At 35.8% G+C, this 13,210-nt stretch overlaps 2 protein-coding genes across 2 annotated transcripts; one reads left to right on the top strand and one right to left on the bottom strand.

The window, feature by feature from the left end:
- The first annotated feature begins 588 nt into the window (after positions 1-588).
- On the top strand, positions 589-3,295 carry LOC113717077 (uncharacterized). Its single transcript, XM_027241727.1, has 4 exons — positions 589-882; positions 1,112-1,224; positions 1,582-2,167; positions 2,798-3,295. Exons 1-4 carry the CDS (start codon positions 589-591, stop codon positions 3,293-3,295), a joined length of 1,491 nt encoding a protein of 496 aa, XP_027097528.1.
- A 5,241-nt stretch (positions 3,296-8,536) lies between these two features.
- On the bottom strand, positions 8,537-9,056 carry LOC113715493 (uncharacterized). The gene has a single exon (XM_027239704.2). It carries the CDS (start codon positions 9,003-9,005, stop codon positions 8,670-8,672), a length of 336 nt encoding a protein of 111 aa, XP_027095505.1. The 5' UTR covers positions 9,006-9,056; the 3' UTR covers positions 8,537-8,669.
- Positions 9,057-13,210: the final 4,154 nt, after the last annotated feature.

The raw sequence follows: 13,210 nt of genomic DNA, 5'->3' as shown, positions 1-13,210 counted from the left end.
AGGAAATAGCACTCAGGACTTGAGGAAAGGAATAGAGGATGCTAGGACAGGGAAGGATGCAGGAGCCTCAACAAATGTTATGGAAAAAAAGGAAGATACCCAAGGCTGTAAGGAGAACTACATGAACTGTGAAAAGGGGAGACCAAACCTCCCTCTAGTGATCCAGGTTGAGGAAGAAATCCAGACCCCAACTGTAGTAGAAGAGATGGAGGAAGATAGAGAGGTAGAGCTCCAAAACCAGAATCAGGAACTTGGGGTCAATGAGAAACCTACAGGGGTGCTAGTGATCCACCATGAATCCCAAAGAACTGAGAGGGTGTTGGAGGCTATAGATAAGCAAGCCAAGAAGACGTTTAAAAGATTGAAGTCCCCAACTAGAACCAGAAGACCTTTGAGGGATTTAAATAGTAATGGAGATGGCCAGTTGAATGTTGGAAAGAGAAAGGTTCTGATTAGGGATGAAGAGATGGAAGAAGTTAATCAGGAGATAGTTCAGTAGAAGAAAACCAAACCAATGGAAGAGTTATATTCTGTTGAGATAAGGGGAGAGGAGGAGGGGTCTTTCCTTAAAGAGACCCCCAAAGGAAGATGAGAGTCTTGGTGTGGAACTGTCAAGAAGTGGGGAACCCTTTGATAGTTCTCCATCTGAGGGAGGTGAACAACCTCTTCTCTCCAAATTTGATTTTCTTAAGTGAGACTAAAAACAAGAAACTAGTTATAAATAGAATAGCTAGAGGTCTTAGATTTAACAATAATGTGGTCGTTGAAGCTATGAATAGAGCAGGTGGTATGGCTTTGTTTTGGACTAAGGAAACACAAATTTTGGAGGTGAACACAACTGCCTTCACAATAGAAGCTAAAATAGAAGACATTGGCTCTCAGGTTGTCTAGTGGTTTATTGGAGTATATGCTAGTTGTGACCATATGATCAGGAAGGAACAATGGAGGGTGCTGAGTAACAGGAAAAGACTGTGGGGATCTAGATACATGATAGCTGGGGACTTCAATGATATTCTGTCTAATGAAGAAAAGTGGGGAGGAGTAGTTAGGGAGGAGAGGAGCTTTAGGGTCTTCAAAGACTTCATAGATCAGAATAGCTTTATTGATATAGGGTTTGAAGGACAACCTTGGACGTGGAGTAATCATTGGGATAATGAAGGAGAGGTCAGATAAAGACTGGACAGATGTCTATGCAGTGTCGAATGGTTCCAAGAATTTGAGAAGGCAAGATGTCAGCATATTGACACCTTTGCCTCTAATCACTCTATGCTTTTGTTAGATACAGCTCCGGGGAAAGAAAGGAAAAAGAAGAGGTTTTATTTTAATAAGAGATGGCTACAAAGGGAGGGGGTGCAACAAGTGATAGAGAAAGCCTGGAATAAGGAGGAGCAAGGATCAAGAGTGTTCAAAATCACAAAGAAGATAAAAAACTGCAGAATTGAACTCTTGAAGTGGAGGAATACTTTTCAGGCTAACTCTAGGAGTAGAATCACTGATCTAAAGAAAGAACTAGAGAGAGTTAGGGACTCAGGATCTAATAACAGGAAAGGAAAGCTAACTGACATTAAAGATCAATTGAAGACTGCATATAAGGAGAAAGAAAAACTTTTGGAGTCAAAAAGCTAGAATCAGTTGGCTAAGGAAGGGTGATAAGAATACCAAGTATTTTCACACCTACGTCAAGAGAAGGAGAGTGAGCAATAGAATCAGGAATTTGCAGAGAGAAAATAGTTCTTGGACAGAAAATGAGGATGAGGTAGTGACTGAAATTTCAGATTTCTTTAAGGAGTTGTTTAAAAGTGGAGGGATGAATGATATGTCAGAAATTCTAGATGGTATTCCACACTCCATAACTCAGGAGATGAATGACAAGCTGACCAAAGCAGTGGAGGAGGACGAAATTCATGATGCATTATTTTCTATGAACCCTGAAAAAGCTCCAGGACAAGATGGGATGTCTCCACTATTTTTTCAGAGGTTCTGGAGAACCATTAAGAGTGACATCATCCCAGCAATCAAAGCATTCTTTAACTCAGAATTCATGCTTAAATCTATAAACCATACTGTCATCTCTCTTATTCCCAAAATCTTGCACCCAACTAGTTTGAAAAACTACAAGCCAATCATTCTTTGCAGTGTGCTTTACAAAATCATCTCTAAAATTTTGGTAAATTGTTTGAAATCTGTCCTGGATAAATGCATAAGCAAAAAATCAATCGGCTTTTATTCCAGATAGACAGATTTTAGACAATGTGATTGTAGCTCATGAGTACATGCACTACCTCAAAAACAAAAGACAAGGAAAAGATGGATACATGGCAATTAAGTTAGATATGGCAAAATCTTATGATAGGGTGGAGTGGCACTTTTTGCAGGCTATGATGGAAAAAATGGGTTTCTGCTCTATATGGATCAACTAGATAACTAGTTGCTTGAAAATAGTAAACTACTCTTTCAACTACAATGGACAAGTCAAAGGTTTTGTGTCACCAGGAAGGGGAATTAGATAGAGAGATCCCTTGTCTCCTTAGCTATTCTTAATATGCTCAGAAGGACTCTCCAATTTGCTGAGGAAACCTGAAGAAAGAAAAAGGATCAAAGGATTGCAAATCAGCAGGCAAGGACCAATTCTTACTTATCTCTTCTTTGCAGATGATTCCCTCATCTTTTGTAAGCTAACAAGCAAGAGGCTATAGAAATCATGAAAGTTCTTGAAATCTATGAAACTGCTTCAAGATAATTGATCAACCGTGACAAATCAGCAGTCTTTTTTAGTAGAAACATGAACTGTGAGTAGAGGGTAGAGGTAGGCCAAGCTCTAGGAGTGATGGTGGAAGCAAAGCAAGGGAAATATCTGAAACTTCCAATGGTGATTTCAAGAACTAAAGATCAGATATTTGGCTTTGTAAGAGAAAACATAAAAAGAAGACTTCAGAATTGGAAAAACAAATTTCTGAGCTCAGTAGGGAAAGAGGTAATGTTGAAGGCAGTTGCAATGGCCATGCCCACGTATGTTATGTCCTGTTTTAAGCTGCCAAGAAAATTTTGCAAAGACATTAGAGCTTTGATGGCCAATTTTTGGTGGAGAGAAACCAATGGCAGGAACAAAATGCACTGGATTTCTTGGGAAAGAATGGCACTGCACGAAAATGCAAGAGAACTAGGCATCAAGGACCTCGAAGCCTTCAATAAAGCACTGTTAGGGAAGCAAGTATGGAGGCTCCTTACCAAGCTAAACCTTCATGTCAGCAAGGTGTTGAAAGTCAAATATTTCCCTAAGGAGTCTATCCTATAATGTAATCCCTCCAAGAATGCATCCTAGATTTGGCCAAGATTAATGGGAGCAAGAAGTTTAATAGATGAAGATTTGATCAGGAGAATTGGAAATGGGAGAAGTACAAGAATTTGGGAACAGAAATGGATACCAGAGACAATCACAGGTAAGCCAACTGCCTGTAGATCTAGTAACTACGAGCTGGAAATGGTGGATGAGCTTATATGTCACAACAGATGGAACATGAACATCATTTTCAGAACTTTCAACAGAAATGATGCTAAGAGGATTCTAAGTATCCCTTTAAGCCTATCAGGAAGGGAAGACAGCTATTATTGGCAACCAAAGGATGGAGGGATGTATACAGTTAACTCAGGCTACAAAATCCTGATGAAGAAAAATAGAAATGCAAGGGGGTGCAATTCTGAGAGAGCTGGCTCCAGTTATGCAGAAGGAAGTCAACAAGTGACACAGATATGGAACACACTCTGGAGGCTCAACATTAAACACAAAATTAAGTTTTTCATCTGGAAATGCATTAAAGGAGCGTTGCCAGTAAGGGAAGCAGTGAGTAGAAGAACAGGAGTTGGTGATCCTATGTGCACAACATGTGGAGAGGCACAGGAAACAATAGAACACCTATTGCTAAATTGTCCTCACACGGTGGACATATGGAAGGCAGCTCCTATTTAGTGGGATGGAGCTAATAACCAGCAGGGAGATTTCAAACGATGGTGGCTTAGAATCTCAGAAGCAAGAAATAGACCAAAAGGGAAGAAACATATTGGTCTGACTGCACATATTTTGTGGCAGGTGTGGAAAGATAGAAACAAAAAGGAATTTGAGAGCTCAACTAGATCCACATCAATAAGAACAGTAGAAAGAGCACATAAAGAATGGCTGGAGCAAGTGGAAGTGGAGCAATCGAAAGATAGAAAGAGTACAGAAGAAACAGTTCCCATGCACGAACAACAAAGCTAGGGCTATGAAGCTGAAGGAACTATAGTTATGGATGTGGTAATAGGAAAGAAGAAAGGATAGAACACTCTTGGAATTGGAGTCACAGTAAGGGAAAATAGAAGTACTAAAATTGCAGATTGGGTGCTGAAAGAGAGAAGTCTGGGGAACAAAGTCCTAGATGACGCAATGGCATTAAAACTGGTTTTGTGTAAAGCTGTGCAACATCAATGGAGTAAAGTCAGGCTCAACTTATGTAACAAGGAGCTGTGGAAACAAATAACACAGCAACGACCTGCGAATAGCAAAATGGCTACATTGCTGGAAGATATCTCTAAGCTGCAGAGACTGTTTTGCATGCGCTCCTTTGGATTGGATAGGGAAGAAAATATGATAGATAGCAGAAAACTTAGTGCTAAATAAGGAAAGATTTTTTCCTCAGTGTCTTTGAACACTTTTTGTATAGTTCTCTTGAGCCGTTGCTCGCACATGTAGTTTCTTTACGATAATGAAATTCTCCTATCTTTTCGACAAAAAAAAATGTGATGTATGATGTAACTCTACTCTATTATGTAACCAGTTATTATGTGATATTATCAATAAGGGAAGAACAATATTGTTGTGATTCGTTTTCTTCCACAGGGGTTGTTAACTTCATCTACCTTGCATATGTTTTGACCAAACTACTAGTAGACCCTGTGAAGTTTGAGGAAAATAAAACATTAATTCACCCCCTTGTGTAGTTGTCCTTTCTTATACCGGTAAAGTTCTTATATGTCCTAGATTTGCTAATCATAATAGATAATAGTTATGATTGGAAATGGAAGTACAGCTGCTTATCAAGATACTTTTGATGGTCCCCGACATCTTATATCAAATTCTACAGAATAAAAACCAAAAAAAAAAAAAAAAGAAGAGAGAGAGAGAGAGAGAGAGAGAGAAGAAAAAATGAAGAAGTATTATATAGTTCCAACAGTCTGAAAATTTGTAGTTTCTCATATAATTCAAGCCAAAAGATCATGCAAAAATGCATTGTTGAAGAACACATTTAGGCCACAACGAGCAACAAAAATCAATCAGTGGAAGAATCCACTGGCCGCTAGAATGATTATATGGGTCATGTTGAAGAATTGGTCAGAAATTTTGTGTGAAAATGCAGTCTTTGGATGTCGTAATGCAGAAAAAATTGTAATAAACATGCTATGAATTATAAACAGTTAAAACTCACATCATCCTTAATGGAGTAAAGACGAGGTGATTAAAGATCGCGTCAGTGTTTTTTGAAAAAAAAATCCTGTAAATGTCCTGGTAATTATGATATCTTCTCCACATGAGTGAAGTCAAGGTATTATAAACATGCTATGAATTTTTTTTTTTTCCAATACAACAATAACAACTGATCCTATACTAGGGGAAAGGAGGTGGGGATAGACTAGACAGGCGTATTTAAGGCACCCTCTAAATGTGAAGCCAAGAAACTGGCAAATGGTTCACTAAAGCACCTGATATGCGGGCAAGGGATTCAATGCTCCACCAATACCCAGAGAGCGATTAATCCTTTCTCCTGGTGGCCATTGGGCTAGAACCCAATGGTTGCTATATAGGGTTTGTGTAGTGACGGTTGGTTCTGGTGCAATTGGTATGATTGTCCTACTTTTTTTCAAAATTTGGTGCACACTAACAAATATGATTGTACCCATATATTAAATTAATTTTTGTATATTAATCAAATACACTTATACATCAAAATAATGTTGGCGTTCATCATATCATGTTATATACATATAAGAACTATATAACGGTACTAAAGAACTTTAATCCTACTTGCCCCAAGCTCCTATATATATATATATATATAGACACACACACACATGACATACAACCAATCTCTTCCATGGGATTAGGGGCAGGAACAGTCAACAGAGAAATCGTTCGGATTAGTTTTGTGCATTTTGCATAAGATGTAACTCAATTTGCACGTGTAACTATAGAACAAAATTTAGTGGGTCCCACACATGGTGTGAAAAATGATGTACAAGATGAAATCTGGACCATACATTTTTTTTTTACCAAATCTAAGCCATCAACCTTCCGGAATGGCAACTTCCTACAACTAGGGGTGGCAATGGGGTGGGGGTGCCTATTAATTCCCCCTACCCCCCGCTTGTGCCGTCCTGCCCCGCCTTAAAAAAATTTTATTATATAATTTCATCATAATTAAATTTGAGCAAATAATCAAGTACTAAAATATCAACATATCACCAAATTATTATTCATTGTAACTTCACAATTGAAACTCATAAAAATAATTAAACAAAAGTTATTTGAATACAATTTAATATGATAAAACAAATATAACTAAAATAATCAAGTTTTTACTTTTGATACAAATACAATCACTAAATTATTATGATATTTTTTTAGAAAAAAGTGTTACTGTATTAAGTGTAGTTAGGAATTTAATATAAATGTATTAATAAATTTAGTATAAATAATTAATAATTTTTATTAATAGACATGTATAATTAGTAGTATAATTAATAATATCATTATATATAATTATGTACATATATATATATATATATATCTTTTTTTTTTCCAAACGGGTGGAGGGGGGGATATACCCTTGTCCCCCGCCCAGTTTCTAAACGAGGGGGGGCTTTCCCCGATAGACCCCATCCCTACCTACAACCCTTGCGGCCCCATTTCCCTCTTCCACGTAACCAAATGCAGCACATGGACATATAGAGGGGCCTCTGGGCATTTCCGATCCAAGTAGTACCACTACTATCTTTTTTTAATAGGAAGCGTTGACAAATCTAAAGATCAATTCTGCACTGCAACTTGCAGTACACCAGAAAAACAATTTCTTATCAGTGTAGTTAATATGTGCAATTTAATACTGCAAATTGCAATTCGTTTGGTGCACTTTATTTGATGCGTCAATCTCTCACCCCGGCCAGGATATGTTAAATTAGATAAAAGAACTACAATTGTGTAGACTTTTTTTTTTTTTTTTTGGTTAGACTGCTCAAATTGAAATGCAATCCAAACATGACACATTTTCTATTCATTTTTCACTGACAATTAATTAAGATTACATTAATAATGGCATGGTCCCTTGTCACAATAACGTATCATCGAGGCTCGGAAACTTTGATGCATTTCAGAAAATGGACCAGCTTCATACGATGTGGAACCAAACCAAACCACCAAAAATGACAAACATATGGGGGTTTGGTTTGCCTCTTCAAGTATGGCAAAGCTAGCTACTCTATGGAATGAGATTCTAAGTTTCAACTAAAGGTTTGTTTTCTATTTTATGATTTTTTTTTTGTTTCATCGTTGGCTTAATGCCATGTGCAAATTAGGGTTTAGCTAGATTTGGAACAAACTAAAGTGATGTTCCAATTTTACTCTTAAAATCTATATCAGGTTGCAAAAAACCTTAATGAAGCCCAATTGTTCAGATTTATTAATCAATGGACTTTAACTGCGCGATCAGTTCAACTTAATTAATCAAGACAATGAACTTAGTTGCTCAGGACAATTTGTTTAATTTTCCTAAATTGAAAACGTTAATGTCTAAATACTGTGATCTGCAAACCAGTGCAACCTCTCTCTGGGTAAATTTTCATTTATATTTTGTTTCTAAGATTGTCAATTTTTTTTTAATGTAAGTAGGATGTTTTGAATTTGAGACCTTTTACTTACGCTCCATCTCCTATACTACCATAAGACCGTCAATGTGTTTAAAGTTTGCTCAGCAGTTTGCCTTCAAACAGGGATCTTATGACTCGTAAAGAAAGGAAGAGATGATGGAAGTAGGAAAGCATCTTTAGGGGCTTCTATAATTTAGTTTTAAAAGAGAAAAAAATTGTATGAATGAAGTACTAACTACAACATATCGAAAACTTTAGGGGGTGCTTGGTTTGAGGGTATGGGATTCAAGATTTGGAATGATATCCATTTTAAGTGCTTGGATAATAGGTATGGGATTGAAGATTTTGGAATGAATTCTAAAAAGTTGGGAACTCTCCATTCCTGAGTGATTTGGTGGGTTTTGTTAATTCCTATATTTGATTCCAAGATAATTTTTATAAAACATTTTTTTTATCCACTCGCCCCTTCACCCTCATCCCGTCATCCTCCCTCTTGTCTTCCCCATCACCTCCCACCACTTGTCTCCTCATCCATGGCATCTAAAAATTTTTCTTGTTGCCATCACTTAACATCTCAAAAACTTTCACCTTCCTTCTCACTAGTATCACTCCTTCCTCGCCCTCTTTTTTTTTTCTTCAATCAAATTAAAGTTTCAATTTTGTGACTTCGAATCAAATGAAATTCGATCGAGACCTACAACAAAAAAGTGGCGGCAGAAGTAAAAAAGCTCGAGACAAATACAAGTAACATGATGGTGACGGCGGACGCAGAAGATTTAGAAGCCGAGCTTGGTGCGGCGCCAGTGGCGGCGCTTGGCGTTGTAGCGGATGGTGTTGTCAGTGCGCATGCGGATCCAATAAGGGATGGGCCTGTTCTGTCTCTGCTTCTTCACCAGCTTCTTCTTTATCATGAAGGTCTTGTGGGACGGGATCTTCGGTTGCTGGAAGTTGAAGGAGAGCTCCGGTGGGAGGATGGGTTGGCTTCGGAATAGCTGCAGATAGGCTGAAAGCAAGGCGGCTGATAACTGGCGGTTGCTGCTAAAGGCCCGTGTGAATGGACCCAACAAAAGAAAAAGATAGGGCAAAAATGCAATAATAATTTTGATACCCATTCCACTAAAAATTGTACCAAGCAGTAGTGATTTCAACGATACCACGAGCTTATACCCATACTGATTTTTTATAATTCATTCCATATCCAATTCCAATTCCGGAGCATGAACCAAGCACCCCCTTAGTTATTATGACCTAAAACCAAAACTATCAAGTGTATAAATCTGTAAATTTGATTCTCAGTATGTGGCTAGTATGTCAAATTGGTTTGTTATATTTTGATCAAAATAAATGTAGTAGCCCCATTTTTCCATGCGGTTAAATAAATTAACCAATTACTACTATCAAAGGAATGGAACTAAACCATCTCTACACTAGACAGGTACCCTTTGGCATCTGTTGGATTTAGAGAAACCACATGTTAATGACAATTGATAATAGGTAAGTATCGAACTCTTGACCTCTCATTCCACAAAGACCTTAAGTGCCTTTGTATAGTGGCCAACAGTCCAAGGGTCGTTGGTTCAATAGGGATTATTATTGCACTAACTAATAAAGGTAAGTGCTAATATGATTTGCTTTTAATAATTCTTTAACAAATTTCCTTTAGCTTTTTCTTCCTTTTCCTTCCTATTAAAATCTAATGCTCTAAGGATAAAGTTTTAAAAGTAATTATTTTTTTATGTTTGTGTACATTGATAAATTTATTTAATGATCTAGATAATTCTATAAAATTCTTATTTCATTTGAAACTCCTTTTATAACCAATTAAAACACCAATGAATGAATTTATTAGATTATCAACATGTTTACATTGAGCATATATTATTCATAATTTAAAATGATAAATGGATGTCAACTCGAATATTTAATAGTCAATATAAGTGCAGAAAAAGATAAAAGTCATGACAATTGCTTATTCATAATGCAAAATTATAAATGCATACAATATGACCAATTTGAGAAGAAAGAAATGAGAAACTAGTAGCACGAATAAATGAAATAAAGCAAATAAAGAAAAGAAGAAAAAGAAGTTTTGCAAAAGAACTCCTAGTACACATCTAAAGTTCTTTTGAGCTAATTCGGATCTAATTTCATCCTTCAATTCTCAATGATCTATATTAGAAATTTATGAAACCACAATTATTCAAATGGTCAAAATTTCGGGGGGAAAAAAAGCATATTCAATCTCTTGACTAATAGAAAATTAATTTTCAGCTCTAAGATTGTTAAACTTCCGCCAATTGTTCTGAATTTGTATAAAATCAAAAACTTTGTATCCAAATTTGTTTTAATGAAAACGTTAAAGACTAGTTTGGGACATAAACCAAATATTAGAGACAAAATTGAATTTCGTGTAATAAAATTAACGTCATCTTTTGCCATACTCAATTATATAATTTTTATTAAACTCCTAATTCCCTCAGACAAAACATACAATTAACTGCCATAAATTGGTCAAAAAGGATGATGAGAGGGGCGAGAGGCAGGAACACTGCAAAAACTGTGCCCTAGGCAGTTTTTGCACAGTTTTTGCAGTGCTCTTTAACATCCAGCCATCACCTTAGGCAGTTCTTTAATCTGGAGGGCAGGGCAAGGCGATGGCCTAAAATCCCACGAATCCTCGTGCCCCTCTATCCATCCATTAGTGCTTTTCATCCATAATTCCTCATCATCAACATCCACCCATGGTGCCGTGGGAGAAGTAAACAAAATTGTCCATCGCACACCCGAAGTCTTTAAGGGTTTCCCCACTGCCACAGCGGAAACTGAAACCTGGACTTACTTCCACACTAGTCCATGACTGCAAACAGTGTCATATATCTCTAGTCTGGAACATCCGCCAATATTCTCAGTTATGCTGAGGCAATGCAAGGAGAAAAGTGCAGAGACGTAATTATGCTCAAACTCTACACCCTAAAACCAACGTTTTCACGAGCTCACTTCTTAGAGCAGCAAATAAACAGACTCTTGTAACGTTGAGTTCGTCCATATTCTATTTCATAAGCCATATCCTTGGTGGACTTATTAATGAACTCTTCCATATTCTATTGTCAATTAATGATTGTGTCCTAGGCCTGTCAATCGCGTTTTATGAGCCGGGTTTTCATAAGATTAGGTTCAGCTTATTTAATTTGTAATATTTTTGGGTTTTGGGTAGTAAGTTTTAGGTTAATAAATGTGAGAATCATATTTAATTCAGAAAATATTCGGATTTTGAGCCTTATTTAGGTTTAGGCCAAACTCACTTATTGCTTCTCAATTTTCTTAATATAATTGCTATAACTATTGAGTTGTAAAATTAATTTAACATTCACAGGACTACAACATTAAAACTAAACATAAACAAATAATAGTTCTCAAAAGTACATAAGTCAAGAATTTTTCAACAATATTTATATGTAATTCATTCAAAGTACATGAAAAATAGTAATAAAACATGCGGTCATAAATTAATATAAAAGTTGGAACTTTTTCAAAACCTTGTGATTTGAATCCGAACATACTCGATGATTTGTGTTTCTAGACCCAAAAGAAATCAACCAATGTTATGTTAATACAAAAATTTACGCAATCAACAAGAAAAGTTAGAGTTTCAGTTATGCATTACCAATATTGAATCTCAAGAAAGTTAGTCGAGAAGTTTTTAGATATATTTTGTGTTTTATAATTTGTATATATTTAGTATTTAGTAATAACATATTTGGATATATAATTATATATAATATCAAAATATAAATATTATATATATATATATATAGGTAATTAAAGAGTCAGACTTATATCAAGTTTGAACCTAATGAAGCCCGAACTCAACTCATATTTAATTCAGATATAATTTTTAGATTCAAACTCAAACCGACTCACTGAAAGATCGGGCTCATTGAACTTTTTCTTGAGCCAAACAAACTGAGTTTGGGTTGGCCTAGTCCCATTGATAGTCGGACTCCTAATTGATACTTTAATCAAGTCATAGCTAGTTTCTTAGGCCCCTCTCATGTCTAAGTTCACTTGAGACTAAGAGGTGTGTTTTAGAACATCAAGGGGAATTATCATATTACATTCCGAGCTAAGGAACGAAGCCTTGAGGCTGAAGAACTAAAGGCGAGGAGCTTCTATTCCAATTACCTTTCCACACATCAAATATCTTGTCTTTCAAATATTGCTTTTAAAAAGGGAAAGTAGTTCAAAATGTCCTTACATTTCGTTATATACATTTTTTTCAATCCTTTTTTTTAATTATTAGCTTTATTTCCCGTACAAATTTAAATAAGCAAAATTTCTAAATTTTTGACCACTTTTTAACTTGAAATCATTGCATGCAATCATTTTGTATGTACCTAAAGGTCAGAATCCACTTTTTTAGTAGTAAAAATGAATGTATATTTGGTCAAATCTCACTTTTTTAGAAAAATTTGAATATGATTCAAATTAGATATTTTTATTGGGGTCAAAAATGAATTTGGATTGGATTATTTATTTAATCATAAATGAAATTTAACCTTTTTGTTCCTAAAAAAAATAACCGAGGTGGATCACATGATCGATTCGGGGTAAGAAATAGTCGAAAACCTTAGTTGGGGACCAAATTTTACTTACTTGATTTTGTAAGAGATGCAAAGTTATCATTTAAAAAGTAAAGGATGAAATAATTCGTTTAACTAAATGTAAGGGACGTATTAAATACTTTTCCCTTTAAAGAATAGTGAAAATTTTGACTTTATTCTTGCCAAAAAAATGTGAGAGAAAATTTTGAATTTATTTTTACAAAAAATAAAATTTTGAATTTAGGCCAGACCCATTTTGAATCCATAACCCCAATAAATTAAAGAATTGTACACACACCATGATATTTTTAGGCCCAACAGAGACAGGTTGCGTTTTTGTGTGTGACTGGTTATTTCGACAAAACTCTACTCGTAAAACCCAATCAACTGGACTTCATCAATCAATAAACTTTATTTGCTCCCAATTCCTACCAACATGTCATCTATCTATTGCTACTACTATTTTGTTTTTTACAGGGACAGACTCTAGCAGTCCGTTTGGGCGCTGAGATTTGATGGAAAAAGAAGAGAAAGTGAGATAAATAAGTCGGTTGATGCTGTTTTGCAAGCTTTGTAGTAAAATACAGAAAAGAACAAAAATCGAAAGATTATGTGAAAAAACCTTTCCGCCCAAATATAGGCGGAAAACAAGGGATGCTAAGCGAAGATTTAGTATAAGATTTTCAAAATATCACTACTGTCCTTTGATGTATATG

This window comes from Coffea arabica, chromosome 11c (genome assembly GCF_036785885.1).
Source record: "Coffea arabica cultivar ET-39 chromosome 11c, Coffea Arabica ET-39 HiFi, whole genome shotgun sequence".
Taxonomy (NCBI): Eukaryota; Viridiplantae; Streptophyta; class Magnoliopsida; order Gentianales; family Rubiaceae; genus Coffea; species Coffea arabica.
The sequence above is the reverse complement of the archived record's forward strand: the minus strand, read 5'-3'. Positions and strand labels throughout refer to the sequence as shown.

Excerpts from the sequence above, each read along its gene's own strand:
- LOC113717077 (XM_027241727.1), top strand. The coding sequence starts at position 589 with ATGAGAGTCTTGGTGTGGAACTGTCAAGAAGTGGGGAACCCTTTGATA. Across the intron at positions 1,225-1,581 it reads GGTTCCAAGAATTTGAGAAG|ACTGCATATAAGGAGAAAGA; the intron begins GCAAGATGTCAG and ends GATCAATTGAAG. Across the intron at positions 2,168-2,797 it reads AAATCATCTCTAAAATTTTG|AGGGTAGAGGTAGGCCAAGC; the intron begins GTAAATTGTTTG and ends AACTGTGAGTAG.
- LOC113715493 (XM_027239704.2), bottom strand. The coding sequence starts at position 9,005 with ATGGGTATCAAAATTATTATTGCATTTTTGCCCTATCTTTTTCTTTTG.